General features: G+C 39.3%; 1 protein-coding gene across 1 annotated transcript; it reads left to right on the top strand.

Annotated features, from left to right (window-relative positions):
• The first annotated feature begins 1845 nt into the window (after window positions 1-1845).
• On the top strand, window positions 1846-3822 carry LOC128600833 (G-protein coupled receptor 20). Its single transcript, XM_053613537.1, has 2 exons — window positions 1846-1899; window positions 2725-3822. Exons 1-2 carry the CDS (start codon window positions 1846-1848, stop codon window positions 3820-3822), a joined length of 1152 nt encoding a protein of 383 aa, XP_053469512.1.
• The last annotated feature ends 7320 nt before the right edge of the window (window positions 3823-11142 follow it).

Here is an 11142-nt window from a genome sequence, read left to right as displayed (position 1 = left end):
CTTAGTACTTGACATTCAACCCCTGTAAATTAAAATGAACTGTTTACAAAGAATCAGTCAGTACACTGGAAAACTGAAAAACATATTTTGTCCAGGTGCGTTTGTCTAATATTTCTCATGTGTTATGTTTCCATGTCCTACAGTATGTGTATTGTCTCATGATTATATTAACTCATGTACCATGAGTTCATATTTTATGTTTTGTGTTTTGTTTTGGTCATTATTTAGTCTTTATTCTGGTCTTTATTCTGTTTTTGGACTTTAATCTGCACTTGCATCAACTCGCCTCCTGTTTTGTGACAGTTATATACTTATGTGCAAGTGTTTCAAAAGTTTCAAATGCTCTTTATATCCAAATAAGTACAAAAGGGGAAAACATTAAGTGGAAATATGGGCTTCCGCTTTCAACATGAGATTAACAGCATTCTTTTGACATTAACAGCATTCACTATATTTCTGTCTAATGATATAATATGCATGTAATAAAGCATGATGGGGTATGCTGTTACTGGAAAATAAGTGATGTGGCCGTGCTGGGATGCGGCTTGATACAAAAAAGGCATTATCACCCATTACCACCCAGAAGTTGATTACTTTCCAATGACAGCATGTCAGTTTGACAATGACCTTTAAAAGAATAAAATAAATTTGGTAATGAACAACATGCTATACTTTTTAGAGATAGATATCTTTTATAGCTACAAAAGAATTGAACTTCTGTTATCGCTTCTATTATAACGGCTTTCATCCTCTTATAAGCCTCTTATAAGAGGCTTATAATTCTTATAAGCCTCTTGTTATAAGACGGTTTAAACCATACGGTTTTCATGTTAATGTGAAGCCAGAAAGCATAAAGTTCTCTGTCCTGACAATCCCTCTGCAACAGAAACTTTACTGACTGTCCCAAAGCTCGTAAACTGGAGACTTCTTCCATTTATGTTCAATAAACTTCTAAGAAAACATGTATTAGTTATTAAGCTATTATATTATTTGTAATCTCTACCATACAAGTCCCTGTGTAAGTTGTTGCTATAGAAACAATAGACTGATTGTGATTGTGACACTATAGTCAGAGCTGCTGTTATAGAACACTAATCAACATCATCTGACCAACTGGAATAAAGCATTTGATGCTGTTTAATTAAATATAATAATAAATAAATAAAACAAATGTTTTAATCCTGTAAAGCCACATATCAAGTTCTTGTTCATGTTTGAAACCAGAGATTAAACTTGTACATCATTTATAATTGGGATTAAGTGGATTTAGCAGAAGGTTGAAAGTTGTCGTTTCTTGAAAACAAAACTGTGTTTGATCATTCTTGTTTATATAAAATTTCTGTGTTATACCCCTAAAAGGCATTATAATATGCGTTATCGTGCAAAGACATTTGATCCAAGGAGAAAAGGCTTGATGTCAGAGCAGGAGTAAATTTGGGAAACTTTCTTCACAGTCAGAGCTCAGGGGAAAGAAGATTTAGAGAGAAAGAGAGAGAGGGAGGAAAGAAACAGAGAGAGAGAGAGAGCAAGACCCCAATCTCTGCACACATTCAGACATGGTGAAAGACTCGAAGAGACATCAGGGCTTAGATTCTTGGATCAGACCAAAATCTTATAGATGACCAGCACTGAAAGACCAACAGTGAACAAAGTAGAGACCTGATTTACACATTTATGTGATTTAAATTGTTAAAAGATAGAAGGTGCTTTTTAAAGGAAAGTAGGAGGTCATCAGGTTGGGACCGGTCTGGATTTCAACCACATTAAATCCAGAACTCTTCTCTAGCACATGGTGTGTGTGCATGATGATCAGTACATATTGGATACTATGACTTTTAATAAGAGATGCTCAGTGACTCAGAAAACTCATCGGAGACCCATTGGACCACGATCCAAATGGTAAGACTCTGTTCAAAAAGGCTTCATCATTTCACATTTCATACCTCTTATTGTAGAGTATAAAATGTACTTTATTAATGATGGTACTGGTTTATGTGTACTGCATATCAACATTCAACTTAATGTTCTTCTCTGAATCTGAATTCCCCTGTGAGAGTTAGCTATGGAAGAATATAGTATAAAATATAAAGGAATGATACAAAGCTAAATAAATAAATATACAACCACGGCTCATTTTAAACATGCTCTCCACAGAACAATAAATTAAAATTGGATGAATTATCTGCTGTACTGGTTTAAGACTGACATTTCAGTCAGATATAAATGCAGCTGATTAGAGCATGAAATCTCTTGCAAAAAAAAAATAGTCAAAACCCTTTTCATTTTTCTGATCATCCATTTCTTATCAAAGTCATTTTAATGTTGATCTTTCCTCTGCAAATTCACGGTTTTGCATAGCTCTGTGCTGTTGTATACTAAAGCATGTTTAACGTAGTAAGTCTTCTTTTCATCCACAGAATCATAATGTAAGCTACTGTCAAGGAAACCAGGACTAAGAAAAAGAAACTATTCAAGAATAAATATTCCCAAAGTACAGCTACTACTTTGGTTACTGCCTCAGAACCTTTATGTTTGAGAGACAGTTTAAAAAAAACAAACAAAAAAAACCCCCCCAAAACTTAAAAGGAAGAAAATAATTTTTATCTAAAGCACCAGAATGGTAATACTATACTTCTCTGATGAATGTGTCACAGTAACATCACACAGGACAAACAGAATAAATAAAGCAATCATACGTTTTGTCTTCTTATCTCATTTTTACAGCCTGTCACGAAGACCCTCCTCAGACAGTTTTTCAACGTCACTCCTGATCCTCCAGTCAACATCTCTTTCCGCCACTGGGGGGTGCCATACTTGAAGAGATTAGGGCATCTGGATGAGGCTCTCTATGAGGACTTCTACGGTCTGTGGATCACCCTCATGGTGGTCAACAGCATCATGTTCTTGGTGGGGCTCGTGCTAAACAGCTTGGCTCTCTATGTATTCTGTGTGGGTACAAGGTCTCGCACGGCACCTCTTATCTACACCATTAACTTAGCCGTAACCGACCTACTGGTGGCGCTGTCTCTCCCAGCGAGGATTGCTCTGTATTACAGTGGGGGTAGCTGTGTGGCTTGTTCATATGTGCATACTTTTAGCTATTTTGTTAACATGTACTGCAGCATCTTGTTCCTCACGAGCATCTGCGTGGACCGTTACATGGCAGTGGTTTGGGCTGCTGGCACAGCAGACCGCTGCAGAAGTCCTGGTGTGGCTAAATGTGTTAGTGCAGGGGTGTGGCTCTTTGCTGTGGTGGTCACCTACTCATTCCAGACCACAGCTTTGGAATTTGCTGGATCGTCCTGCTGCCGCCTGCCTGTGCTGTTTGCCATTACGTTGCTGGAGTTTGTGATCCCCCTGCTGGTCATTGTAACTTTCACAGCACGAGTTGCCTGCGCTCTCGCCAACGACCGTCTCATGGCACAGAGCCGTGGTCGAAGGGCGAGAGCTGTGCGTCTGTTACTGGCTGTGCTTATCGTCTTTGTCATCTGCTTCACGCCCTTCCATGTGCGTGAGGCCCTTGTGTACTTCCACCTAGGTGGTGGAAAAGAACAGCAAGTGGTTGCCTATCACACCACTGTGACCCTCAGTAGTCTAAACAGCTGCCTAGACCCCGTGGTCTACTGCTTTGTACCCGATAACTTCCGCTCTGCCCTGCGCCGCGCTTACAGGAGGAGGGAGCATCGGCATTCCAGTGCAGTGGAGGTAACCAGCCCTCGCCGAAGCTCCAAAGGGTCCAGCACCACCATGGCTGTTGTTTACAGTATAGCCACTCTGACACTCAGTCGCTGCACCGTGCCTCCTGCAGAGCTGTCTGCATGACTGAGAAGAAGAGGAAGAGCAGGAGAAACAGAAAAGGCCAAAAAAATATCTCTTGATATACAATAAAAGAAAAATGAGAAATTTGGATTATCTCTCACTCTTTACTGGATCGGAACTAAGGATCAAAACCCATTTTGCCTTTTCCTGTCCAAGCTAGTGGGAAGCTTTATCATTACACAAGACTGAAGCCCACTATAGCTGTGTGTATAATATACAGTCCAGTTCTTTGCTAAAAAAATGAATAAAATACTCCATGTCCCTGACTGACTGAGTGACATGTCCCTGATAGTGTGTCCAACATTGGTACAATGTGTGGAAGTTCCATCTCAACATGCAACTGGTTACCACAATGTCCTTCTTTTATGTTCTTATGATTTAGTGTCCATCTTGCTTAGCCAAGTCAGAAAATTTATTCAAATATATGACAGGAGAAAAGACCTGAATGGATACAGTATGGAAATAAAAATACATTGCCATCACATTGAGGTAGTATACAGAGGTGCTAACATCTTTGGTTTTGCCATAGCATTTCTGATTTTTTATATCTGGGAGCCAGTTCACTGAAGGGGAAAATCGTGCAAGATATGGAAGACACATTTACTCCTGGTAGCTAGGTGAATTTTGACCTGTGAATTTGTCGAAATGTGGTCTATTTTCAGTAAAATTGAGAGTAGAATGCGTTGTTGTTTGTCAGATGTGCTGTTTGTCATGTATACTGTTAGTACAGAGATGTCTCGTCCACCAGCATTCAGTAATATCTTCACTTCCTAAGGGCTATTTTTGCAGGGGAAAGTGAATGCTAACATATACATATACTTCCTTCAAGATAGATAAGCCCACCACATCTTTTAGAAGATTTAATGTGACAGGGCAACTGACAGTATACATGGATATACTGATGCCCACAATTGTCTCGCTTTGTTAGACACCCTCCCACCCAAACAGCAGGGCCAGCTGTGTTATCTCGGCCACAGATGGCTATGGTTACTTCAAGATTTCCTAGTCATCATTTTTTGATCATGTGTTTCCTCCACATAAGAAATTGCCAGCATTGTTAAACAGAAAATCCTAACAGGCAGATAAAACATGATTTTATCACAAAACCCTAAAGTGTATTTAGGGAAAATATACTGAATTTTAAAAAGAATTATCTAATATTTCTTGTTATGTATTTATATGATTATATTTGATTGCTAACCATATTTATGGACATTTGTACTCATTTTGAGAATTAAATTATCTTATTGGTGGCTAATTTTGTAAATGTGAAGCAATTATTTCAAGCAAAAATAAATAAATAAATAAAATAAATGAAAAGATCTGGTATACTAATTCAAGCCAACATTACTTGTTATAAAATAAACCCAAGCTTTAATGTGCTCAGTCAAGATATTTTCACTTGCTAAGATATATATATATTTTTTTGCATGATCCATTTGCCCTTACAATAACTCTTATAGGTGTCTAAACTCAGCTAGCTTATATTTGTCCTCAGATAGTATGCTATTAGGATTTATAAGTCAAATATTAGCAATGTTCAGCTAAACTCATCGTTTCTATTAGAAGATGTACTTCACATCTCTTACTGAATGTTTAAGGCAAAGATACACTTAGACGTCTTTATACCTTACACAGAATTCATTTCCTGATCTGCATCACTTGATTTAATGGACCAAGAAGTTCATGTGTTTATATCTGTAAAGGGTGAAGATGGAAAATCAAACCTCTCAACATTCTCCATCGGGTGGCTTTTAGATGAAGCCATTTCCTGCCTTAGCCTCACACAGAACAGGCACTAAAGCACTTAAATCCCCAATGTTATTTGTTTTAAATTATTGTCCCATTACAGCTAATAGAAAACAGCCTGCCACCCACAGAACTGTTTGGATTCTGTTAAACTTATTCTGGAGATTCAATAGAAAAGCCATTAAACTTTGCTGTAGCATTAATGGAGTTCTTAGAGCATGATTGTTTCTACAGCACACATTAGACCTCACAGCAATAATTCAATCAAATATTGCTGACTTTAACTTTCTTTTTCTTTCTATTTGAAATTGTAGCATTTCTCAGTACTGGGAAAATGTATGACAGATATAAACAACAATTTCCATAGATGCAATAAGTATTTAGCTTTGCAGAACATGGCACGTTTGATATCAATGAGATGTAATTTGGCTTTTAATTCATTCTCCACAAGAGGGCAGTGCAAGATAAACTCTGGGACAAACCAGCCCATGCTATTAAACAAGAACTTAAAAGAGTATGTCACATTAAGTGACAAAGCATACAGATAGTCAGTATTAAAGGTTGCACGGTCCATAATGCTGTAAGAAGATGCAGTATTTCCTAATGGTTTAAACAATACATTGGATACCACCTCCCAAACAAACAAACAAACAAACCGACAAATAAAAGTTACTTACTAGAAAAGCACTGCATTTTGAAAAAAATTTGAACAGTTCTTCATTAGTCATTTTATACTGGTCAGGGTTGAGGTGGATCTTGGATGGGGATGCTAGTCTGTTGCAGGACACCACACACACACACACACACACACACACACACACACACACACACACACACACACACATCCCCACAGCCCTTAGGGGCAGTTTAGCGCAAGCTTTTGCGTTCCCTGGATGAAACCCATATGGATACATATAAGACTACAACATATGAAACTCCAGATGAACAAACTCCAGACCCTGAACTTCAGACCCTGGAGCTGTAAAAAAAAAAACAACAGAAAAACAACAACCACCCCCCCCCCTCCCCCCCATTTTTGTTAAAATATAAGAAGTCATTTAAAAAAAGGAAATGGTATGATTTAAACTGATAACCACTCTGAATACTAAATACTAAAATGACTGAATACTAAAACTACATTTACAGACATGTACATACAAGTAATAAATTACAGGAAAACAGGGAGGCTCTGTTATGCTGTGGGGGGAGGGGGACCTTTTTTTGGCATTAGTCAGAATCCACTTGCCTTCTTTTAATGAAGCATCACTGCAAATCAATACATAGTTCTTCAGCGTTATGCTACAATGAAACACTTCTATCCTGATGGATGTGGTCTCTTCCAGTTGACTCATGTCACTGTCAGGATACAAGGGTCACTGAATGGTTTGATGAGAATGATAATGATTTAAATCATATGCTTATGGCCTTCACAGTGACCAGATCTCGATTCTCTTGAACACCTATGGAAGATTTCGGAGTGATGTGTTAGATGGTGCTCTTCACCACCATTATCAAAACACCAAGTGAGGGAAAATCCTTTGGAAGTACAGTGTTCAATCTGTTCCATTACAGTCTTCTCCAGAGACATGTAGACTCAGTCTCAAAGTGCAGTGAAGCTGTTCTGGATGCCGACACCTTACTGAGTCATTTTATGTTGTTTGTTCCTGTAAAATGTTACCTGTCTGTATTTACAGAAGTCTGTGTACTGAGACATGCCGTCTCACTGCCCTGTCGTTGATCCTGGCATGTGTCAGTGTGGTTTGGTTAATCTGTGAGACATGCTGTTTCAGGATGTGAAGCCTTGACTTGACTATTCTCTCACCTACTTCAGACACTGTTTGAGTTATGCAACAGTTTCCTCCTGTGCCGTGTAAGAGCCGTGTGACTGAGGAGGTAGTGTGTAAAAAAGACGCTCTCAGCATCTGCCACATCAGCATGTACAACTGCAAAAATACGGGAATTCCTGTACGTGCACTAACACAAGTAGATCTGTGTACCCACACATGTATTCACTTCTGCCCACAGTCTGATTGATACTCACTGAGAATCTATCTTCTCTTCTTCTTTTTCTCCTTATAATTAATATCTATTATTATTATTAGTAGTAGTAGTAGTAGTAGTAGTAGTAGTAGTAATAGTAGTAGTAGGAGGAGGAGGAGTAGTTTTATCAAGTGTACTTACAATGTCTACAGTACACCACTCAGAAACACAGCAGGCTCAGGGTAAAACACAGCCAGCCCACATGTGAGCTTTTTATTTAAGCTCATGCCTCTGGCACATAGTCAGTCAATAATTTAAAGCTGATCAACCCAAATAACTCAGCTGCTTTCCAGCTCATTTGTCACTTTCTGTCTGCTCTGCTCATGGCTACATATGCAAAAAGAGAAAGAAAGAACAAGTGATGTACTTATGACACACATTCTGCTGTTGTGTATGGTCCTACATCGATACCCTCAAAATTAGCACTTCCCAAAAATAGTTTATACATAACTCTCACCTTCGCTTGACCTGGATACTGTAGATTTGAACTGCTGCCTTAGTCATAAAGACTGTCCTGTGCTCATCCCATTATTCGCATTAGTATCTACTCATACTGAACATCCTTTCAACACATATACAGTAGTATTGGTTAACTTTATACAATACAGATTTAATGAGTTATAATTCCACTATGTGGTGTCATACCGAAAAGGATGGTTCCAGTTTAAGTCTGGTTCCTCTTGAAGTTTCTTCCGCATGTCGTCTTAGAGAGTTTTTCCTCACGACGATCACCTCTGGCTTGCTCATTACAGGTCTAACTCTACATCCAGACATTTGTAAAGCTGCTTTCTGAAAATGTCTATTCTTAAATATGCTATACAAATCAAATTTATTAGAATTGAACATATACAGGGAAAACAGGGCTCATGTGTGCCACATTTGTCATTATACACTATATGGCCAAAAGTATATGGACACTTGAGTTATCATGTCCCCCATATCATATGTGGGCCTTCCCAGGACTTTTGTTACAGAGGCACATGATTGTCTACCATGTCTTTGTATGCTGAAGCATTATGATTGAATGAACACCTCTGGGATGAGCTGGAACACTGTCTGCATGCCAGACCTCCTTGTCAGACATAAGTCACAATTCCCAAGCAACAATTTGAATGCTTCAAGTGTGGAAGCTGTTATAGCATTAAAGGTGGCCCAACTTCATATTAATGCCACGTCTATGGAATAGGATGTTCAACAAGTACACATGGGGTGTCATGTTCAGGTGTCCACATACTTTTGGCCATACAGGGTACATATAGCTCATCCCCCTCAAACACCACCCTCCCACTTAAACACTCCACCACCCAACCAACTTTTCTGATTTTGGGCCTGAATGACAATTAATTTAGTTAATTAATTAACTAAAGTGACTATGAAAGAAGCTTTCCGACATCTAATAAAATTGATATTGCTTTCTCATGTATTGGGATCATTGTTTTTATTACTTACTGCAGTGACACTGGTGAGATTACAGTCATTACAGTAATATTACAACTGCTGATGAAAAATTCCAACTTTCTTTCTGTGGTACAGCTTTCTGGGATTTGAAGGCCAAACACCACCGCCATCAAGCCATGATGGGAAATAATGCACAAAAAAAAAAAAAGAGGAAACAGAACAAAGTAGGCCAGGCACTCTTTCTGTTGCAAACGTAATATAAGACCAGAAACTGGAAGGAAGTTTCAAGCTGAATTATCAACAATGTAAAGACAATGCCCAGTCTGTGGGATTATTAGAGTTGGGTGCTTATCAGACCTCTGACCTGTGTGTATGTACTCTGGGAACAGGAGGATTGGTGTAATATTTTGGTGGTCATAGGGAAACTAACACAAAATGAGTCAAAGGCGCCGGGTACGAGTTTCCTGGTTTAATACACACTTGAGAATAACAAACAGTGGGAAATCTCCCAGAAGGCTTCCTGCTGCACAGTATCATGCTGCTAAATGCTATCACGCGATCTCCGGCTACGGGCATCTGAGTGTCGAGATGACTGAGTGCACAATAATCTGCTGCATACAATGTGCCATTCCATGGCAGTACCCATGACCCCTATAGAGAGGTAGACAGGCAAAGAGGTTTTAGTGATGTATTCAAGTGTGTAGTTCAGCTGCCTCCGTATAAATGGTGGACAATATTGGTGCAAAAATTGTCCACAATGCAGATCCAGTTGCCAATTTTATGCCATACATCCTTAACACAGATTTTTATCAAAGTAATAACTCGTTCTTTTATTAACAATAATGTAATGAAGTGTGAAGTCTTAAACTGAGCTTCCTACAGGTGCAATAATATTGAGTAATAGGCATTTCATTCATATAACCAGGATATAAAGGCTCAAGGGAGAAATCATATGTCTATGAGTATTTCAGTGCTTAAGAGTGATGGAGGGGCCAAAAGGAAACTAGACCATGGGAGGCCAGAGCCAAAACAAGGCTGTGTAGAGCAGGGGTCACTGAGATCTTCCCCCAGACGTAGCGTACAGAGAGGCCAGTCAGGAAGCCATTGTGTTGATATAGTGTAGAATGGAGGAACATGGAGTGCTGTGGCTGGCCTCTGCCCTGGCCTACCTCCAGACTGCTATTGTTCCTCTGTGTGAAGTGCTCCATTATCTACCGGGCCCATTTCACCTCACTCACTTTCACACCCGGCGGAACAGTGCGTGTTTATTGGGCGGGGGGGACAGTGGACAGTGCTGACCAAACACGGTTCCCTTATGAAAAATCACATACAGTTTACACGCGATTATAAGCTTTTCCCATGTAATTATGTGAGCAAATGAACATCAAAGTGCATTTTAGCATGCCCTGAAACACACATAAATGAAAAAGTACTGGTGGGAATTCTGGCTCTTTTCAGTGAGGCACATCATTTGTCTCAGCTCACTGATCAGAACTGATTCATTTGGCTCCCAGATGGCGTGCTGCAATTTTTTAAACTTATACCCTATCTAGAATTTTAAAAATGTATTAAATAAAATAAAATGTAATTTAATAAAATATATTTAGGGGGCATGGTGGCTAAATGGTTAGCGCGTTTGCCTCACACCTCCAGGGTTGGGGGTCCGAATCCCGCCTCTTCCCGTGCTTTGGGGATTTCCTCCGTGTACAAAGACATGTGTTGTATGCTCATGCATTTCTGAATTGTCTGTGATAGTGCCCTGTGATGGGTTGGTACCCCATCCAGGGTGTCCCCTGCCTTGTTCCCCGAGTTCCCTGGGATAGGCTCCAGGCTTCCCCATGACCCTGTGTAGGATAAACAATATAGAAAATGGATGGTTGGAAAATCTATTTAAATACTATTTAAAACACTGCAAGAGAAAAATCACTGTCTACTGTACATAAAAAAGCCACATACAGTATGTGAATTGGCTCTCAACGTTCAACAGAAAGAACTAGCTCAAAGAGTCGACCCATCACTATTAGGCACCCACATAGTAGGTAAAGAGACTTAACAACTGGTATGTTAAGGGTTTTTTGTTTGTTTGTTGTTGTTGTTTTTGTTTTGCTTTTACAAGGTTGCAGTGTCTTCTGGCAA

This window comes from Ictalurus furcatus, chromosome 24, assembly GCF_023375685.1.
Source record: "Ictalurus furcatus strain D&B chromosome 24, Billie_1.0, whole genome shotgun sequence".
Lineage (NCBI taxonomy): Eukaryota > Metazoa > Chordata > Actinopteri > Siluriformes > Ictaluridae > Ictalurus > Ictalurus furcatus.
This window is presented reverse-complemented; position numbering and strand designations above follow the sequence as displayed.